General features: G+C 35.4%; 1 protein-coding gene across 1 annotated transcript in view; it reads right to left on the bottom strand.

Annotated features, from left to right (window-relative positions):
- Window positions 1–20108: 20108 nt before the first annotated feature.
- MARCHF11 (membrane associated ring-CH-type finger 11) overlaps window positions 20109–23360 on the bottom strand; it is a 142027-nt gene continuing 138775 nt past the window's right edge. Inside the window, exon 5 of the mRNA XM_074279105.1 lies at window positions 20109–23063. Within this exon, the coding sequence (XP_074135206.1) occupies window positions 22741–23063 (323 nt within the window). The 3' untranslated portion in view covers window positions 20109–22740. The remainder of the gene's footprint in view (window positions 23064–23360) is intronic.

Here is a 23360-nt window from a genome sequence, read left to right as displayed (position 1 = left end):
GTGTCAAATAAACTGCTCAAAAGTAGGATGGGGAAGACAAAAACCAAGGAAAGAATAGTATGTGCACCTGAAGGATGCATTTGGGTTATAAATATAAGCCATCCAGTCAATTCATTTAGTTTCCTCTCAAATTCACTTTTTGTGCCCCTGGCTATTTAGATCTGCGTGAAAAAAAATAATGTCCAATTAATTTTGAAAATTCGTATTATCAGTCATATTTCCCAATCTCTGAAGAGTTAAAAAAAAAACTGACCATTTAGAAAAGCTAAAATAAAAATTAAAATAGAATTTTCAGCTCTCCTAAATAACAATGAAGCTTTTCAATTAATTCAAACTGGAACTGATATCATATTGTTTCAAATGACAATTGAATTGAAGAAGTTACATAGAAGGGATATTCCACAGCTAGCCATAGTTGTCTTTCTTTTTGCAGGTAAACAATACATCAGTGAGAAAGAGAGGTCATGGACAAGAAAGGAAAAAAAAAATCTAAATTTACTTATATCCTGAAGATAGGTTTCAAAAGACTTTATACAAGACCAGCCTTAAAGTATGCATGTATCCATTGTACTCCTGTATTTTCAAACTTTGTTAATTATTTAATATCTTTTCCCAGCCTTTCTTTCTCATCTTCTCTTGCTCTTTCTAGAACACACACACACACACACACACACACACACACACACACACACACACACACACACACACACACACACCCTACAATACTATGTCCTCAACTTTCAAATCTGTTATTAAGAAAGAACTAAAATTCATTGGCATCTTGCACATAGTAGATATTCAAACAAATGCCTGAAGAGTGAATGTTTTGAGATAGATGATGGGGACAGTAAAGTGAAATTTTTTTGTCAGTCATCACTACAGATTCTGCACCCTTTGTGAACTTGTGCAATGTTGTACCTGGAGGGATAAAGGATAGGGAAAGAAGAAAGGCAAAAACAATAGAACATGCAATCATTGCTCTCAAGTTACTTAACGTGAAATTGAACTCTAGGAGTTAGGAACAAGAATTTAAGTTCTTCCCTATATACTAGGCACAGGGGATACAACAAAAGGCAAAAACCCTGTTCCTACTCTTGACGTCAAGATGCTTTCATTCTAACAGAGGAGAAAACATGTAAGGAGAAACAAGAGATTGAAACAGAGACAGACAGAGACACACACAAAGACAGAATGAGAGACAGATAGATGTTGACACAGAATATAGGTATACATGACACATAGATATACATACACATTTATATACAATTGCATGTATATTATATATATATTTGTGTATTATGCATACATGTATGTATTTATATATACATATGTATTCTAAGTGGAAGATTATTTCAGCAGAAAGATATTAGCTATGGATGAGGTCCTTCATTTGGGGGAACTCTGGCCTTGAGTCTTTAGTGTATACTTTTTTGATTATTGTTTGAAACCTCATGTGATATTCTTTTACTCTCCATGTATAAGTTTCTCTTCATGAAACTAGTGACTAGACTCCTTAAATGGGATCCAGAAAAAATCTGAATTCAGATGCTGCTTCCTGTACTTACTAGCTATGTGATATAGGCAAGTCATTTAACTTGTCTGAACCCTTAGTTTCATCATTCATAAAATGGGTATAAAAATGTTATCTCCAAAGCTTGTTGTGAGGATCAGTAATGAAATTAAAGTCAAAGGATTTTGGAAAACAGTGCTAAATAACTGGTAATTATTAAAGTACTTAATCTCTTCTTACTGCAAAGGAACAAATAAAGATAATTATTACAATATATATGTGTATAATATGTATAAATATTTTCATTTATACATATATAATTATGCACAATATATACTTTTATTATGTATCTATATTATATACTTATATTCTATATATGTATGTTCATATGTACCTACACACATATAAGTAATAAACATTGTAACATTGTCTCCTCAGAGACAAGAGTTTTTTATAAACCAGTGCGGTGGTGATAGTGTTCTGAGATACCAAATAAGCTCTTTTTTAAAAAAAAAGGTCTGCTCAACTGAGCAGAAAAGAATCAGAAACAGATCTTTCTCACGAAGAAAAATCGAAAATAATTCAAAGGATGGGAATATAGATGGCTGGAAAAATGGCAGTTTGCTGTCTAAAAATGCTCATAAATTATTTTACAGGCTTGGCTAAGCACTGGTCACAGCTGGATTCTGCCCATTCCAAATTAAAATGAACACAAAGAGACAGGGTTATAGGGGGGCAATACGAAGCCTGGTACCCAGTACTATGCCTTGCCCATAATAGACACACATAATTGGCCAACAAGAAATGTCTGCTGGATTTTATTTAACTTTAGGTAGTTGGTAGAATATAAGCAACTTGAGAGCAAGCAGCCTATTTTGTCTGGGTTTTCTGTTTAGCACCTCATTTGGTGCCTGGAATATTGTGGAGACTAAGAGCTTATTGGTGATGATAATCAGGGATATTTCTGAAACTGCTAAGCTCTCAGAAACTCAATCCAAAAGGAGTCTTCTGGGTCACAGCTGGAAAGAAGTTCTGAATTTAGACCCTTGCTTGCAGAAGTGCCTCATACTCTAGCCCTGAGCAATTTTTTTTAACTGCCCTTTACCAAAAAATACCATAAAGTAAATGACACTGAGCATGCCCTCTGGATGCTGTTCACAGACATCCAGGTGACTCACATTTGGTCCTACTCAGTCAGAGGCAGTATGATTTTGATTACCTTGTGCCCAATCTCATCTTCAATGCTAAGCCTCCTGTTCAATTATTCTATTCTACTCAGGAAAGAAATGAAGTGTTAGGCTCAGGAAAGCAAGAGACTGTTTCTGAATCCCTGAAATGAAAGAAGACAAAGAATTCCCACTAGTGAGCAGTAAACAGAAAGCTGGCACTGGGGCATTAACCCCAAAGCTTGGAACATCCTTTTGTTTCAACTGTGATCAGGAAAATAGTGGGAGATTGTAGGGTGGGCTGTGGAGGTGTTTTAATCTTAATTCTCTAGAGTTTGGAGTATTTGAGAAGCAAGAGTTCTATATGTAAAACCTATGGCTCATATATGTCCATATGAACTGGATTCAGTCTTGGAAACATCTCTTCAGTATCATCTTTATAGTTTGATCTTCCCCTATAGAGATGTCAGAATTTAACTATTTCTTGGTTCTGTGGGCCATCTCCTTCCTTCACCCAGTATTTTCAAATACTGTAGGCTCAAAAAACTTTCAGCATAAAATTGACTTTTTATTTTTATTAAAGCTTTTTATTTTCAAAACATGCATAGGTAATTTTCAATATTTTGTGTTCCAAAATTTTTCCCTCCCTTCCCCCAATCCTCTCCCCTAGGTAGTAAGTGATCCCATATGTTAAACATGTGCAATCTTCTATTCATATTTCCACAATTATCATGCTGCACAAGAAAAATCAGATCAAAAAGGAAAGAAAATTAGAAAAAAATAAAACAAGCAAACAACAAAAAAGGTGAAAATATTGTGTTGTGATTCACATTCAGTCTTCTCTCTGGGTGCAGATGGCTCTCTCCATCATAAGACCATTGGAACTGGCCTGAATCACCTCATTGTTGAAAAGAGCCACATTCATCAGAATTGATCATTGTATAATCTTGCTATTGCCACGTACAATGATCTCCTGGTCCTGCTCATTTCGCTCAGCATCAGTTCATGTAAGTCTCTCCAGGCCTTTCCGAAATCATACTACTGATTTTTTTTAATAGAACAATATTCCATAACATAGAATTGACTTTTTAAAATAGTGAAAAAAGAAACTTGTATCAGAGACCACTTGTCTGGGAGTAAGCTATATGCCAGGAAAACTCATATTACACATTAGTCAAGTCTCTAAGTTATATACTACTTTGAGGGTACCATGGTCAGATCAATATCAGCAACTGAATTAATTCTTTGTAGTGACAGCTTGATGTAGAGAATAGGACAATAGACTTGAAATCAGTAAGACCTCGTTATGTGTTCTCAAACCTATATAAATCATTTAATAACACAGTTACCAAAGTGTGTTTTATAGGGGACCAGGTGAATTTGTCATAAAAAGCAATTGAATATTGAGTCACATTCTCTGCCCCTCCATCTATTTCCTCATTATCATAGGGTACTATAAAAAAAATCCACTTTGTTCATAATTTCTGTTTTATTTTTGTCTCAATAAGTCAAGTAAAATAACATAGCTCAATCAGACTTTTCTCTGAGTGAATTTTCAGAGGCACCTTCATGGAAATATTTGAAATAAAATTAAAGATCACCCAATGACTTCTTCAAGAATCCAAGGGAGGTATATTTATTTTGCTTCTTTCTTTTTACTCTTTGTAGATCTGCCTGTGGCTAGACCAGGAGCTGTGGCTCCAGCTCTTGGTCATTCAACAGCCTGGAGCTGCCATGCTCAAAGATTCACATACTTGTGCCCTGATATCATGCAAGATATGCTTTTCTTTAAAATTAGTGAACTTGGCCCTTATTTGCACTGATTTCTCCATCATCTCTCCTCATCTGGTTGTTTCAGGCATGAAACTTTGGTTTGAATGGCATCCAAGCTCCAAGGTGCAGAGGGCTCAATAGGCTCCCGCTATGACAAACTCTAGTCTTCCCATCTCAGCCTCAAGCCCTGCACTGTGAATTATGATAACAGACTCCCTGTGCAGTTCACAGTTCCTCCCATCAGTTGTTTACAACGATTCCAATAGATTGTATTACATGACTGCAAAATAATGGCATTGGCTTTTAGAAGGAACACAACACAACTTTGATATTTAAGTGAATATTGTCCCCTTCCACAGGGGTTGTGTCCTTCCTCCTATGAAGCTAACACTAAAACGATAGCAACAACAAAAGCATCTTGTGAGCTGCCTTCTTCGGAAATGGCTTCAGTTTATGAAGCACACAGCTAAATCAGTCTGATTGGATTCATAGGCCCTTTTGTCTTGGTCCTATATAATTTTTATTACCTCCTAGTTTTTAATGTGCTCTGTTCCTACCATACTTCTTGAGAATTGGGGGTCTGTCTTGATTTTTCAGTTTGTGTCCCCTTCATTCATTCATTCATTCACTTTGTTTAGTTTTACACATATGTTCTTCTGTTGCTTAAATGCCAGAATTCTCAGAGAAGGGATGCGTCCTGCTATTAGGGCCTGAGGTTATACAGGAAAGGTTAAAGGGTAAGGTTTGGTTGCAAGGATAAATGAATTTAAATGACTTCCCCAATATCATTCAAGTATCAAGTGGGAGAGTCTGGATTTGAATGAGATCTTCTGACTTCAAATCTTTCACTGCACTGTACTACCTATTCTGATTACATAAGTTCTTTTAGGAGTTTCTTGGTGCTACTAAGATAGAGGTAATAGATAGATACCATTAATATAAACACATCCAAGTAAAATTTGGGTGGAAGTCATCAATAATAATAATAGCTAATATTTATATAGCTCCACAAAATTTTCTAAATTCTAATACATTATTTTATTTGATCTCACAACAATCCTGAAGTAGATAATACATATATTATTGTTATCCCCATTTTGTGAGGTGGAAATAGGTTTTAAGAGATTAAGGTAATTTGCTCATTGTTAGCCATCTAATTGTCAGAGATAGAATTTGAACTCAGTATGAGACTCACTGTTATCTCTCCAGAATGACCCTGTTCCTATTGGGGAAGAGGGATAGACCAGGTGCAATGAGCAAGATATGTGAGAGAAAGTTTGACTGTAGCTGCTGAGTTTAGGTGGATCCAGATGGACAATAGAAAGTCACTGTGAATTTCTGAGCAGTGGAAGGATAGAGACAGAAAAAACAAAGAAAACAAAATCCTTTGCTGGTTTCATGGGCCTTTATATGTCAAGCCTGATTTGGATTCTGTCCAAAGTAAAATGGTAAAAAGAAACAATCATTACATTCAGCATAGATTTGACATCAATTGCTATAATGGCAGCTCAGGCAGGGTTTTTCTTTTTATTCCACTTTCTCCTCATTTTTATCAAGACCCTCCTTTTATCATTTTCTGCTTTCCTTTTGGATTTTTGTTCCCTACCTGGGCAGGTAACTTGTGCCTTCTTGCTGGGATTTTTGATAAATAGGCTCTTTCCTAAGAGAAATTCATAAGCAAAAGGTTGCTTTCTCATGCTGGGACCCCATTATTGCTTTCTCCTGTTTCTATGCTAAAAACCAGATTCAGCTTACATAATTTTGACTTATCACTATCTGAATGCATGCATAAGGACTGCCTGTTGTTAGTTAGATGTTTTATATGTACATATCTTATTTCCCGAATAAATTGCAGCCTTTTCAGTGGCCATGATCAGATTTACTTTGCATCATTTCCAAAATCTAATAGTGATAATCACATAGAAAGTACTTTTGAATGAATGATACTATAAACATCTGCGATTTCATCATGATGGATACATAGTATAGATGGGGTGAGATCCGTATCAGTGGATAGAATATACACAATGAAGATGGAAACCCACTTATACTTTAATGGTCCCAAGAATTGCTGTGACCAAATTTCTTTGGATGACATTTGTACTTAAAGTATGACTCCAAATATGCTTTGCTGACATAGCCTTAGAGAATCTAAGGTCTCCCACAAACCACAATGAAGCACCAGAGAAGAACATTTATGAAAGAAGAAGTAATGAAAGGATAAAACTTATTAAGCCTTCACATTGCAGTGCAGGTTAAAGTATCCGAGGAGTATGCACGGAATGACCCTATAGAAACTCAAACTTTGTTGTCCTAGTCACTTCTGTAGAATCATGTGTATAAATCTGATGCTGACCTTGCCAATTTGGGACAATGCAGCTGACTCCAGGCAGTCCTTTAATCTGCCATCCTGGTGATAATTGGAGCAGGGATGCATCAGGCAAGACTGGCCATTAACCCAAGAGGAATGATTTGCTTAGAATGTTTAAAGGGATTTATTCTGCTCCTAGCTCTCTTTCACTTTGCTCTTCAGCTGGAATCCAAAACTTCCTATGAAGTCGGGAAGAGTAAAGGCATTACCCTATCCTCCCATGGGCCCTGAACACATGGCAGTTAAAGACTATGCTCTGATTCAGTTTTAAATTGTGTTTTTGTATGTTTTTTCCTGGCCTTAGGTAAATGAGCACTGATCACCAGATAGGGACGTCTAGGCTTGAAAGTTCAAGAAGTTCAGAGATCCTGAGTCTTTTGATTAGAGCTGATCCTTGCTATATGTAACATGAATGCCAAAGAAATATCTGTCTTCATATTTACATCATATTAAAGGGAGGAAACAAAAAAGTGCATCAGAATCTGTTGTTTAATTTTTACACATATTATTATCCAGTGCCCTCAGATGTTCGATAGTACCTTCCCATGATGCTGTGGGTCTGAGATTAACCTGACACAGACAACAGTGGAAGGAAGTCGAGTGTCCTCCTGTGAGTAATGAGAAACAGAGGATTTGCATCATGTCAGAAAATGATCAGATGTAAGATATGGCCATTACAGTCATTTCCCCCCATTTTACCTCATCCATGCAGTTGCTTCCCAACTAATGAAGAAAACGTTTCAATTATCCTGTGTCTGATTTGATGACTGTGTACAATGACAGCTTCCACCTGATATACTCTGAATCCCATGGCTATTCAACCCTTAACTCATTTTATTATTATTTTTTTTGGCTTCCTTCCTTTATGCCCAACAAAATTCCATCAGGAGAATTGGCCTGGTTCCTAAGGCCACTACTGGTTTGCTGTTCCTCAGTCCTAAGAAGGAGTCTATGAAGCAGCATAATCTCTGTCCAGAATATTCCCAACAGCACCAACACCCATCAGTGGAGCTTGACTGCCCCCCAGACATGGGAAGTCCTTTGCATATAGACTGAGCTTGACTCTGTCAGATCTGCAAGGATCAGTTTGAAAACTGGCCTCCCCATGAATTAGGGGTAAAAATAAACCACAGACTATATAAGGAAAAGGCATGACCTTGCTGCCTCTCATCATTTCTTAGTCTTAGTAATAATAATCATTATCATAATCTATCAGATAGAGCATGAGTTAAAAATCAGGTCTCAGATACCTATCTGCTATATGACTTTGGGGCAAGACACAACCTAATTGCCTCCCAAACAACCATAATGGAAGAGACTTAGACTAGTTTCTTTTTGTATGTCCTGTAAATGTTGTTGCATTGTACCTTTCACATAATTGGAGGAAGGAAGGAAGAAAGGAAGGAAGGAAGGAGGGAAGGAGGGAAGGAAGGAGGAAAGAAGGGGAGGAAGGGGAGGAGATAAAGAGGAAAAAAGAAAGAGAGAGGAAGGATGGAAGGAAGAGAAGAAGGGAGGGAGGGAGTAAAGATAGGAGAGGAGGAGGAAGGGAGGAAGAGAGGAAGAGAGGGAGAGAGAAAGGGAGGGAGAAAGAGAGGAAGAAAGGAAGGAAATTTTTTCTACTTTGCAAAATAACAAAAGCAATAAATTACCAAATCTTAGATTTTGAAAAAGATCTCAAAGGCCACTTGTTCTGTTTTCTGAAAAAGAATCTCCTCTCCAATATACCAGATAATTAGTCATATGACCTTCAATTAAAGTCCCCTATAAGGAGAAAATCCAACCCACCACCCAACACCCTTTGAGTCCACTTCATCTCCTTTTTTCTGGTCAAGGCAATTCAGTTTAATGAAAATGTTAGTTTTGCTCCATGTGGAAGCACAGAATTAAAGCATCTATGTTACATGACCATTAAACATTGTGTATTGGGTTTCTTTTAGTGTAGTTTCAACAGAGCTATAGAAATAATCTAGCTTACCCCAATAGCAAAAATGATGGAGCTCTGTAATTGTTAGTCATAAAATTCATGTCACTAATTATGTAGTACCGAACACAATGCTGACACAAGTTGACTCACTGACATCCCCAGGAGGACCTGAGTTCAAACCTGGTCTCAGAAACTTAACACTTCCTAGCTGTGTGACCCTGGGCAAGTCACTTAACTCCAAATACCTCAGGGAAATAAAAAAAAAAATGAAAAAGAAAAGAAAAAGCAATTACATGTTTTAATACAATTATATTCCATAGAGATATTCAGTTTTATCATAAAAGTTCTATCAACAAAGCATCACTTGAAATTTGATTAGATTCTCCTGATCTCGAAGTAGAAACAAAATCAAATCAAACTGCACTCCTTGGAATTTAAGAGGGACAAATTAAATATTTGTAAATTAAAACCCAGAAATTCCACCAGCAAATTTAGATTTATTTTTATTTGTTTGGGGAGGAGGAAATAATGGAAGTACAAGTTCTTCATGAGCACAGTGATATAATGATCTCTAATCCAAGGAATTTGATTGAAGTATGTTTCTTTGAAATTCAAAAATACCTGGTGAAAATTCCTCAGTCTGGCAAGACCGTATGATGGGAAAAAAACATTAAATGATAATTCATTTCTCCCCAGAAATCCTTCTCACATTTAAAATTTGGTCATTTTCAGAGGAAAAAAAAAAATCACCTCTGCTTAATATTAGTAACTAGCTCTCTAGATCTAAGAACTATCAAAGAATTACTTATATTTATTTTTTAAATAGCTATCATTTCATGACTAATTTTCAGATAATTTCATATATTTGGGGAGATAAATAAAAATATACTGGATTATTTTAAGACCTTTAAAATTCCTTATAATTACTTAAATAAATTGAATATATATTATTTGTTTTACCTTAAGTGTTTTAGGCTTATGCATATATGGATATGCCCCACTCTCCCTCATACCCCAATTGATTTTAGAAACTTCTATGATAAATTAATGGAAGGACATTAGATTAATAATAAACTAATGGAATGGAACACAGTCTCAAAGGGTAGATAGTCATGGCTGGGCTATGGCCCATATCATCAGAGTAAATTTCCACATCAGTGACATCACAGATCTTTTTGAGTGCTTGAGCTATCCATCTGTCTCTATCTAGCCTATCTCTTTCATTTAAAAGTCTCTTCATTTAATGTCTCATCGTGACATGGATCTGACCTTGGATTCTCAAATACTCCCTTAGCAGATCTCATTCTCTCCATTAAAACATATACCTGGAAACAGACTGAATCTATCAGTCAAAGTCCAGCCCAGTGAAAAGCACAGGAACAGAATATTGGTTACCTGGTGATGAGTTTCATCTTTTTTATAACATATTATAATATTAATTTTATAACTATTTATTAACTTAATGGAATGGTTATACCCTATATTTGTAGAAATATTGAATCTGTTAAAGTAATGAAACATGTGTGTGTACATTTCATATGTATGTATATATAAACACATATATGACTGCATACATGAAAACACATTTTAGAAACCTGGCTAGCCTCCCGACTTTGCAAAATAACAAAAAGAATAATGATGAATTGAAAGGGTCTGAACAACAAAGGGATGGAAAAAATCTGGAAAGACTTTGCTTTAAAAAAAAAAACTAATACAATTCAATTTTTTAAAAAATCAATTTCACAAGCTAACGGTGATAATAGTGAAAGGGAAGATATGACTAGATGTTAGCTATCTGAAAAAAGTTAGGAGTTTTCACGTACTTCAAACCACTAAAAAATCTTAATGAATTTTAGGCTACATTGAAAAAGATAATATCCAGGACCAATGAGGGATTATTCCCATCATTCTCCATAGTGTCCAAACTACATTTGGAATATTATGTTCATTTTTGAGTGCCATATTTTTCGATGATCATTAAACTGAGAAGCTTTCACAGAAGCACCAGGATAGTGAAAAGTCCTTGAGGTCATGCCAAATGAAGATCAGTTTAACAGACTTGAAATGTTCAACCTAGAGAAAAGAAGACTTAGAAGAAACAGGATAGTCATTTTTAAGAATCTGATAGGCTATCACATGGGAGCGGAATTAAATTTGTTCATTGTTCTGAAGGGGAAAATAGTAGGAGCAACAGATAAAAATTGTAAAGGCAGATTTTGCTTTATAACTTCCTAACAATTAGAACTATCCCTAAGTGGAGTTCCCACCTTGGGAATTTGTGGGTTCTCCATCCTGGAAATTTGTAAACTGGGATGAAACTTACCAAGAAAGTTTTAGGGGACATTCCTTTTGAGAAACATATTAAACTTGACTCTTAGGGCCTTTCAAATGCAGATTCAATGATTATTTTTTTTTTTTTTTGGTTTGGCCTCAAAAGTAATTTCTTCTCCCAATATATCTCCTCTTGAGCCTTATAATGTTTACTTTCCATTTTCCATCCATGCTGTGAGCCTCAATGAGATGCCTTACTGTAAGTGCTCTGAGATCTGCAGACGAAAGCAATCCCCATTTATTGCTGTATTAACCCATCCAGTCATTTGGTACTGACTTATGAAACCCTATTTTTCATTTCTCACCCCATGATTTCCACTGGCATCCAAATAACAATCTGCAATGATATCTCATTACCCTGAAAAAATTGGATGGGTTAAAAATATCAAAGAACCTCCAGAGAGACTTAGCTAAATTCATAAATGATTGACCAATCCACAGTGGAATACTAAGACAATTAGGAAACTTAAGCATAAATACCCCTTTTTTGCTGCAGGCAGAACTGGGCTCAGAAGAGTGGATTTGAGTCATGGAATTTCTTATATTTTCATGTTCTGTGAACTGGAAAGATAGGGAAATTCTGTTTTAAGGCATCACATCAAAAGTACAGTATACTAATTCTGATTTCTAGGGAAGAAAAAGGAGACCGAGAAATCTAGAAAAAAAAAAAAGCTGAGGCTAGATATATAGAAATTCATCAATGATTATTCACCTAGATATCCATAATGAAAAGGATATTTGTGGAAATACTCAAAAGAGGTTCTTGTTATTGTTGCTGATGCTGTTCCCTCCTTTGACACATATTGGGTTTGTAACAGAGGGCAAGGCACTTTACCTGTCAAGTTCATAGGCAATCTCTAAGACTATTTATAGATCAAAAAGAGATCTACATAGGCAGGAGAGACTTTCCCATCAGGGTTCTCCTTAAAATTGATAAAGTCTCACATCTGGACCACAACCCTAGACTCAAATCAAATTAGTTGTTTTAAATTCAAAGCTGTGTCTTTCTGATGAAATCCTCATTAATATTCTTTTAAATTCGGAATGGAATCAGAGAAAGGAAAAAAAAAGACAAAAAGAGGAGCTGCCAGTTGATTATGCTTTCAAGAGTGTGTGAACCCTCCCCCTCCTTTCTCTAAATCCATAGGGCTTCTTAATTCAAGAGGCGGTCCCTGGGTAATGGAGTTCTCTGCCATAAAGGGATTACTAAGGAACTGAAGCAGATTGCTCAGTGATGGGGGCTTCATGGAGACTGAGCAGATACTGTATAAGCAATTTCAGAATTTGTGCAAGACTGCTGAGACTAGCAGGGAGCAATTAAAGTTTGGCTTTATTAATTGACCACTGCATCTAAGGGGGAGAGAAGGATCATGGAGGTATGGACTAGAGGGAAGGGAAAAGTGTGGTGAGAAAAAGAGTTGATGCATTTTATCTCTTCCCATCTTTCACTTGTATGATGGTCTTGTATAAAAGACATCTGGATTCTGCCAGCCGTCTAATTTAAAAGCTAAGGAATTAGTGATGACAATATTCTGGGAATATTCTTTAGATTGGAATCTATACTCCTCAACCCCCAAAGAGCCACACAGTGCCTCATCTTTGGGATCCCCAGTTTGCATCTTTCTGAACTTGTGGTGCTAGCTGACAGAATGCTTCTCTTTGGCTTATTAAGTCACAATTCTTAATTCCCTTGCTCCCAGAAAATCCTAACATAGTGGATAGCTGGCCATCCAGGGTTCAGATTTCCTTTGGACAAATCATTTAAATTTCCTTAGTGTTCCAGCAATTCTCTAAGATTATGAATTATGAGGAAGGTACCAACTTGCATTGATAGAGGAAAGTTCCGCACTTGAGAGCTCCCTGAACAAATGAAATCACAGGTGAAAACCCTGTTCTCATCCCAGGGTTCAGGGAAATAGTTAAGTATAAACTACATTTTCAATGCATTAGGAGATTACTACAGGTAGCTTCAGTGAGATCTTTAAGAAACAGAGACAGGGAGTGGGCTGTTGCTCATATTGATAAATGCATCACCAGCTACAGGTATTCCTAGGACTCAATTGACTCCTTCTGTTGTTTCTTCTCCTCCCTAAAAAACTCAAACAGAAACTCACTCTTCCTTTTTCTCCCCTCAGATGGGGTAGGCCAAAACCAATTCAGAAAGTCAACTGTTAAATTTTAGGTGTGTCATGCAAAATGTATGGGATTGCCTGTCATTGGGGGGAGGGAGTGGAGGGAGGGGAGGGATAATTTGGAAAAATGAATAAAAGGGATAATATTATAAAAAAAATTACTCATGCATATATACTGTGAAAAAAATTCTAAATAATAATAAAAAAATTTTTTAGGTATGTTTCTTTACGCATGGAACATGGAGAAGGAAATGGTAAACTACTTCAGTATCTGCCAAGAAAATTCCAATTCAAGTCACAAATAATCAGACATAAAAAAAACAAAAAAACCCCCAACTGAACAACAAATATATCTTTTGAAAATCACAACTTAAATTCTTGTTTTAATGATTGTTCAGTTTTAAGAAAGTAGTGGATAAATGTTAATGATGCAGCTTGAATTTTTCAATATTTTGTATAAATCCTTCTTCCCCTTTTCCCCCAGAAGCTGGTTGTTAAACATTTACTAGCAATGCCTCTGGAGAAATCTGGAAAAGAGACTGGACAGAGTAAACAGCTGCAGACATACTGAGGGTACCCAGAATAGCTCTCAGAATCTCTCAGTCTTCATTTTCTTGAAATTGTAGGAAGAAATGTAATGGCGTAAGAATAAAGCTATAGGCCCTAAAATAGACAATTGTCAAAGTTTAGACAATATTACTTCATTGCTAGTTGATGGAATTTTTTCAGAGCTTGTTTTGGATTAAATAACTGGACCAAATCCCTTTTTACCATTTCATTTACATTCTTATTTTTAAAGTATATTAGAACAAGTTTAAGAAGAGGGGGGAAAAATAAACTTTAAGGCAATGACTTCCCTAATATGTCCAGAGATAATATTTATTATTTATTAAATGCTTAGCACAGTACCCAGCACATAATAAGCACTATACAAATGCTTATTCCCATCTCCCTCATATATCCCCAAACAGCATGGCTAAAAGTTGCCTTTAAAAAGTGTCTGCTAATTTTCCATTTTCATTACAAGACAGAGTTCCCATTATAGCTAGATCTTGGAGCTCATCCCTGAGTCTGGAAAGTTCTCTCTCTGCCTAAGTATATTGGTTTAATGTAAGCCTATGGATCAGAAATGAACTGGAGAGGGGATTAAGATCATACTTAAAAAGGAATTTCAACAGTTCAAGGGGGGAACTTTTAAAAAAGCAATCTACGGAGTGCAGCTGGTACTTAAATAGCTTATTAGAACTTTTGTTGTTTGTTTGTTTTTTGGTATATAAGATCTTAAGAAACCAATCAATTATTCATCCTTTGTACTTAAAGAGAACCAATGATATCATTGCTTTCTATTGTGTCTTATCAGTCTAATACTAGGTTGGAGGGCTCTACCACCATTTGGACACAAATAATCCTTTGGAATTTTGGGGATGGAGATGTCTTGATTCATTTATCTCGTGTTTGCAATGTGCTATTGTGCTTCAGCTTTGCTCAAAGAGCCTAAGTGGACATCCCATACTGGGCAGTCCTATACATCATCTAGTCTCATAATTGAAGATAAAGTTCCTCAGAGAAAACATTTTTTCTGACCTCTTTGTGAGCATTTGCCTTTTGTGAGTTTTCTGTGGCACTGTTTTGGCTAAATGGGCATTTAACATGCAAGCTATGGAGCCAACCCATGAAAGTTGCACTCTGCAGTACAGCTAGAATGCTTGGCAGTTTAGTTTGAGGGAGAACCTCAGAATGTGGTATCTTAAAGTCATGTAATCTTCAAATCTTACTAAGACAATTCAAAAAGAAGCAGCTCAATTTTTAGGTATGGTGCTCCAGGTTCCACAGACAATAAGGAAGTCAGCACAACAGCTCTATAGACCTTAAGTTTGGTATATAGTCTAGTACCTTTTCTCTACCCCATTTTCTTTCAGAGATTCTCAAATGCTGAACTAGCTCTGGCAATGTGTGCATTAACCTCACCATCTATGTAGATATCCTTGGAGAGTGTTCTCCCAGGATAAATGAACTTATTCACACATTTTCCAGTTGCTTTAACTAATGCCTCTATGTATGGCTTGGAGAGTGGAGAACCTTTGTTTTTCATTCATGTGGCAGCACTTGGCACTGATTCCATCTCAACAGAGATTTACAAGGGAAAGGGGTGGGTGCATTTTTTATATAGAAACTTCTAGGTTACATGGCAAGAGGAGTTAACCCCACCCCCCACCCCCCAAAAAAGGTCAAAGATACTTCATTGTCTATCTCTATAAAGGAAAATGAAAACTGGTTGTTCTGTGGCAAACACAGGGGGGTTTCTCTCTTAAGTCATTGCTGGCAAGATTCATCTCATAATCCTCTTCAGTTGGATAATCCTTCAGCTGGAAGATGGTCATCTACTCCAGAGCTAATATAGCTTCAGAAAAGGCCAAGGAATGGTGGCTATAGTGTTTGCTACCCAACAACTCTATGAGAAATGCCAGGAGCAAAGCAGAGGTCTGCCCACAACATTCATCAGTCTGATCAATCATTTGATTTTTTTGGAAACCAATCATAGTATTTTCATTTTAAAGAGATCATGATGTTGCTGCTGCTGGCTTATCAAGCTTGAAAGGCTCTACCTCGATTTGAGTACAAATGGCCCTTTTAACACCTGTCAATTGTGAGGGTCTTTGGAAGATCATGGCAAAATGTGGTTGCCTGAGTAGAATAATTAGTATGGAGTTTCCTAAAGGCACGCTTGCATTGGTTCCAGATAAAGAATGCTGTATTATGTTTTCCCAGTCACCAGTGGAGTGAAACAGGGTTGTGTGCTTGCTATCTTGCTTTTTACCACTATGATTTCCATAATCATCAAAGACAGAACAAGGTCAGCCGCCACGCTGATGGTAAATTATTTAACTTGAAAAGCCAAGAGACTAAATTGGAGGGAGAATTAATGCGTGACTTTTTGTTCACAAATTACTGTGTACTCTGTGCAGTCTCTGAGGCTGAGACACAATAGAAAATGGAGCAATTCTCTAGGATTTGTGCTGTTAGCTCTGACAATTGACACCAGGAAAACAGAGGTTCTCCAGCAGTCATGGTTTACCAAGGGAAGTCAGGAGGTCATAGTGAGCCCTTTCTAAGGGCTCTTTTTTTCCCCTCTTCTCAATCAAGAGTAAAATGTTGCCAGGATATCATTGAGGAGCATAGTTTGTACCAATGTTGTTGGAAATTTAACTCAGGAGAGTAGGAACTTTTCTAATATTTTGCTAACCATATGTCTTAAGATGTCTTCAATTGGATGATCCTTCACCTGGAAGATGGCCATCTCAAGAGCTAACATAGCTTCAAAAAGGGCCAAGGAATGGTGGGTACAGTGTATTGGAACACAGAATCCTTTTTGTAAGAAACAAAAATTGATGAAAGGGTTAACTGTAATTATAGAAGCTGCTACTGCTGCTATTGTGATGATCTGTACACAAAAGAATTATAACAAACTGTTGAACTGAATTCATTGGTCAACAATAATATAATACAACTGCAACATTGGGAAGATATCAGAATCAAGCAGATTAGGTTATATTCCCATCCACTATAGGAATCCATTCTGTAGTATTCCTGATGGATACTGGTTAAAACAAATAATAAACAGCATAATCACAAAGTTGAAAGACTCATGGAAAAAACACTGTTGATTAGGACTTCCCACTGCCCACACTGATACTGTGTTTGAGACTTTGTTTTAATAATCATCTAAAATTTGTAAATAATGCAATATAGTGCATAAAGAGCTCACTTTGAAGTCAGGAAAGCCTGTGTTAAAGTCTACTCTATGATGCAATGCTGGTTGTGTCTGGCACATAATAGGTACCATATAAATGTTAACTTTTTTTTAGATACTATAAATTATAGAGGAGTTGCTGATTCACATTGATAAAAGGAGTCTATACTAGGAGTTCCCTTTTTTTGTTATTCCTGTTGCCCAGTTCTTCATTACTCCTTATTATTATTGTTTTTGGAAAGGCAATTGGGATTAAGTGACTTGTCCAGAGTCACACAGCTAATAAATATTAAATGTCTGAAGGCGTATTTGAACTCAGGTGCTCCTGAATCCAGAACTGGTGCTCTATCCACCAAACCATCTAGCTGCCCCCATGTCCAACTCTTTGTGACCTTATTTAAGGTTTTCTTGGCAAAAAATACTGGAGTGGTTTGCCATTTTCTTTTCCTGTTCATTTTACAGATAAGAACAGAGGTATACAAGGTTATCCAGCATCATACAGCTTGTAAGTGACTAAGGAAGATGAGTCTTCCTGACTTCAAGACACAGCATTACCTAGCTACTTCCAACAACAACAACAACAACAACAACAACAAATACTGCTAAAATCACAAATCCAGACCAGAAAAAAAGCATAAATAATTATTAAGAGTCTTACTGGTCTTTTTTTCAGGCAATTAAAAACAGTCATTTCTTAAAAGTAGTATGAATATGAATAGAACTGGTTTCTTCCCTTCCTCAATCCAATCTGAACTTGGTCTTCATCTTTCTCATATTCCACTTTAGACAACTGCGTCAAATCTTTCAATCACCCAGCCAATCAACAAGTATTTATTAAGTGTCTATTCTGTTCTGAACACTCTATAAGGCTTTCCAGATAAAAAAGGCCCTCAAGGAAGTTCCTTACTTACTTTTGTTCCCTAATTATCTATGTCTGTTATTATCATATTCCTCCTTTTCTTGACTTTATGACTCATTGCATCTTACCTTTCTTGCATCTCATTATCTTAGTGCAGTTCCCAGTGCCTTCCAAAATATCAACCAGCAAATTTACAATCCACCTTATTAAGGCAATGGGAGAGTCATTGAGCTTCTCTCCATTCTTTGAAAATGTAGATTTTTAATAGTAGCCATCCAGAGATAATGATCCCGTTTTTTGTTGTCAGATCCCAGTTGAATGAATAATGGAGTAAAATTAGCCAAAGTTATCGTTTTGACAGCTGGCTCTATGAAAATGAACTAAACACTATAATTACAAAGATATAGCTAATAACTGGGTTTTATTATTAAATCTCTCTCCTAATCAATGGTATTGGCCTCCCTAGGTAGGACTCTTTATTTCCTTCCCATCATTACATTTTAAAATTCCCATGGTGATTTCCATAGCTTTGTAGGTATAATGAGAACATTTTCCCACTTCGCCCTCCCCTTCCCTGTTCACTTTGATCCCTGATGGTACTACAGCTTTTGGGAAGGTTAAAACCTGCTATAGCCATAAAGACACTCTGCAGCTGTGATGAACAGCTAAATGTACCATTGTAATAAGATGCTCTTCTCTATAGATCTCTCAGTCATAGCTAATGTATCTTCTGTGGTCTATCAGCTATGAAGAATATTTCCTGTTGGATAGCTTTATAAAGCAAGTTTTTCAAATATCAAGAGTACTATTAATACTTTCATACTATTATTTCATACTATTAATACTTTCTGTAACTCTTAGAAAAAAATCTACTTCCCATTCTGGAAAAAATATATACTTCTTGAGAAAAGATATATTGGACCTGGAATAACCACTTTGAAACAAAACAAAATAATTTATTATGAAAAAATTAGGATAAAATATGTGATTTTAACATTATGCTTTAAAAAAAACCCAACCCTTCAAAATTTTATTGGAAAGAATTTTCTTTTGTTTTTCCATCATTGTGTCAAAATGTCATTCACCTAATTATTCTGAACTGCTAGCTGCTTTTTCCCCAAGGATGAAAAAAGAAATCTATTGTTAACCATGAATGACTTGCTAGACTAACTGGGTAGGAAAGAACAATCAGGTAACTATTGGATCCATGTGAAGATACCTCTGGGGTATGTACCTTTTGTTGAATTATTCCTTAGTCTTTCTCTCTACTATTCTGTATGCAGCACAGATGGGCTGAGACTCTTTTTTTTTCTTTTTTTTTTCTCTGAGAAGTTAAACTATAGATATCTTTATCTCAGAGTCTTTCTAAGAATTTTAAATCAGAATTTCCCTGCTATAATGAACACAAACAACATTGTTTCAATTGTGAGAAATTATGGAATAGGAGATATCCTTTGGTACATAATTCTCTAGATATAGGATAAATTTGAAAATAATTTTCAAAATAGTAATTATCTAGTGAATTCAAATGTATAGTATTGTAAAAAATGAAGATAATAAAAAGAAATGTCAATAAATTATATGTCCTGGTAGTCAAGAATATGTTGACATTGATTGCTAGCAGAGACTTAATGAAATAATTCAAATAGCAAACATTGATTGTCCCGCAATCAATAATAAGTCCTTACATTATCTATTATCAGCAATTATGTTTTTTCAAAACCCTAAGACTTTATACAACACTAGCTCAGAAAACAATGGATCAGAAATAAAACAAGATAAAATATTAGCAGTCTTTGCTATATTTTAGCATGTATCACCTAAAGTATATTAAGAAATTAAAAATGGAAATCTGATTTTCAGTGTAAATGAAATAACGGACAGTTTGATGTGGTGAAAATAATGCAGATAACCTGGATTTATATATTGGCTTGGCCACTTGCTACCTATTTGATCTGGAACTTTTGTTCTATGAATTTGTAAAAGATTGCTTGGAACTTGCTATTTCTCTAAATATGATGAAGAAGTAAGGATTACCATATTTGAATATGAGCTACAGAAAGGAGTTTTTTGGAAGATGTCATAAAATATCCTCTGTCTTTAAAATTAAGGTTAATTTTTATTTCATTGGATGGAGTAAATGGTATCCTGCCAAAGAAAAGTAAAGAAAATAATCTCAGTTCTTCTTAGGAATCTCATTAGATACCTCTTTAAAAAAAAAAAAAAAACTTGAAATGAGATATAAAATATTTTACTTGATTTTTGTGATACAAAAATGTGCTTTCCATTTTTCTGTTTTTTTTTTATTATTTTGTGAGGTGTTTTTTTTGTTTGTTTTTTGTTTGTTTTTTGGAGTGAGGTTGGAATATTAAGCTGTTTTCATTTGAAATTATATATTTATATTTAGAAAGATAATTTTCCACATATAAACTGATAATGAGATTTTGACAATATTGACAATACTTCTACTAAGAAGCACCCTCTGTATTCTTTTTTTGGGGTAGCTTTCAATCTCCATTAATCATATACTTCTTTCCCTGAAAAATAAGGCAATGTTAATAAAGGGTGCAATTTTCATAGGCCTGAAGTGGGCATGACTGACTATTCTCTTTCTGTACCACAGATAATTATGGACACAGGCACTGTTGCTGGGAAAGGGGAGAAGACTGAAAGAGTAGAGAGGATCTTGCCAAGTAGATTGTCTCAGTATATTCCCTTTCTGCTAAAGTGTCCATTCAATGCATAATTCAGTGAAAAGATCTAATACCTTCTATCTCAAAATTGGGGATAGGGTTAAGTCAGTTAATCAGCATTCAAGAGTATAGTCTAATTATTGAGGCTGATCAGATATGTTATGATTCTGACATCTAATTCTTATCTGAAGTCTCTTTATTATGCACTTAGAGAATTAGAATGTAAAATAAATGCCAACATTATCTCTATTTTTCAATATATGTGGCTGATGATTTTCATGGTAAGAATAAAAAAAACCCTTAGGTACAAATGATTAATTACCATTTTTGGCAGAGAATCTACTTTCATCATCCAACATTTCCCTCCTTTCATTGGTTTCTCGACCAATAGCTTATTCTTTAGGTTTCTACTCAGTTCCCATTTTTGTATCTTATTGGAGAGTCATTTATTTTTGGTAGTAATATTAAATCAAGTATCTGTAGGATTTGTTAATTTAGTATACAAATGCTGTATGCAAATATTAAGTATTTCATTTATAATTATTTGTAAGTTATTAAGTAATAACATGCCTTATATCACCTACTTTTTAATTTATTCATTAATCAAACATGGTTCTTCTAATTAAACTCAAGAAATACTTAAGTACCCACATGTTCATATTTGTCTCCTCATTTCTTTAAGAATTATACATTGAAATATATGCTTCAAGAGGTTTAGAAAAGTAGAAAATTCACAGCTATTACCAGCTAACAATATTTCTCAAGGAATAAAACTGCTTGACTTTGAAAGATGTATTTTTTCCCTTCATTTAATGAATGGCTTCAAGTCCATCTCTGATTCCTCAGCCTAGCATGGTGCTAACCTTGGGTTATTAAGGCCTTTGCTAATGGAATATAAGGTCTGGTAAATCCTACCAATGTTGTAAGAATTGTGTACACATGCATCTGGCAATGGAGTGTATGCTTGTTTTTAAGAGCCAGCACAAGTGTGTTTAGTGAAATTGATTTGTCAATAAATAATTGGCCAGTAGATGACCAAGTTTTTCAGCCAGTCAGTTATGAAGACCATTGATTAAGGAAAAAAAAATCAACAGCAGCACTTATGGAAGTTAGTAGTAAGTGGTCATTCTAGTAAACTTTTAAAAAATACCTTTAAGGCTGGAAAGAAATAATTCTTTCAGGAAATAGTTTACTCACCATTAAGATCAGTGTTAAGATACAGCTTTCAAAAACTAAAAGCCAGTGAAGTTAATAGAATTGCTAGTTAACAGACTGCAATTTGTTGCCAAGGATAAACAGTCAAAAGTGTCTCAATCACTTTAGACTAAAGCTTCTTAAACTGTGGGTTGTAACCCCATATAGGGTTATGTAACGGAAGGTAGGAATTATGAAATTATGACTTATGAGTCAATGTTTGATTTGTATACTTAGTTTATATACCTATGTATCCGGGGTCATGTAAAAATTTCTTGGGTGAAAACAGATCGCTAGTGGGAAAAGTTTAAGAAGCCCTTGTTTAGACAAGTAGCATTCTGTATCAGCTTACTAATGGAAAAACACAGGGTATTTTACAGAGATGAAAATTTAAATAAAGATATCAAGTATTTTTTTAAAATTAGAAAGCATGTTATGTGTGAGTTCTTAATTTTGCACAATGATCCCATTTCAATCCAGAAACCTGGATTCTAGTCCCAGCACAGTGTGGGATGATCTGTGCTACCTTGGGCAATTAATCCAAAAATACACTATGGCATCATGAATCTGAGGAAAGAGAGTATTTGAAGAGTGCCTACAAATGTACATCTGACTCGCTAATCTAATAGTAATTTAGTGTATGTCTGTAACCATCACCTAAAATCTTTCTCAGTTGCAAAGCTGAAAAATTACACATAGCGCAAAAAAAGTTTGGTAAAAATATATTTAAAACAAGCAAGAAAAATATTTTTGGCTGTAAGGATCAATTTCTTCATTGTGTCAACTAATAACATGTAAATTATATTTCAAATGATTCCAAGTACCAACTTATAAAAAGATGTCATAAATCACAAAACAAAGAGCAAATGGACTTTTTTTTTCAGAAAATGTATTTGCAATTCCATTGTTCATATAAAAAGCATAAATTTAAAAAGTTCATATATGTTTTTAGAAGTGCTATGGTTTCACCATTCATTGCAACTACATTCCAAAATGCTGTTTCGATGGTCCACAGTGCATTATCCTTACATTTTCATTACACTGAAGTCACTCTCATCACAACCTCCCCAGAGCTGTTATCTTCTGACAAGTCTTCATGGGGCCTCATTCGATTGAACAGGTGTAATAGTACATAGCCACACTGAAATCTTGGTGAGGTTAACTGTGTTGGGTGAACTAAGTTTCTATTTCGCAAAGCTGTCAGTGGCAACCACAATGTCCTACTTGTTGAAGACTCTCCTCGGCTACTTTCTTCTATATCTGTGGCTTTGTCGTAATTTAATACATCCCAGTGCAAATTAACCGCCCTCCAGCGCTTAAATACTCTGTAAACTGCTGCCCCTTCATGCACAATGAGACCTGAAATCCAGGGAAAAAAAAAAAAAAAAAAGACCAAGTTACAATCCAAAATTTAATGGACAAAGGCAATTCAAGGTCTGGCCAATTCTCTGTTCCACAACCTGGACAAGAAATAGAGTGTTGTATTTGGAGTAATACTGTAATTCAGAAGAAGTTCTTTTATATAGCATGAATAGATTGCCACTAAGAATGAGAATACAACCACAACCTTTTATAAAAACAGAATGAAGCTAAGTTTGACTTTCTTTGAAATTTCAGAAAACACTTTCAGACCTTTCATCTCCTTTGAGTCATTAT

The sequence above is a fragment of the Sminthopsis crassicaudata genome, chromosome 1 (genome assembly GCF_048593235.1).
Source record: "Sminthopsis crassicaudata isolate SCR6 chromosome 1, ASM4859323v1, whole genome shotgun sequence".
NCBI classification, from domain to species: domain Eukaryota; kingdom Metazoa; phylum Chordata; class Mammalia; order Dasyuromorphia; family Dasyuridae; genus Sminthopsis; species Sminthopsis crassicaudata.
This window is presented reverse-complemented; position numbering and strand designations above follow the sequence as displayed.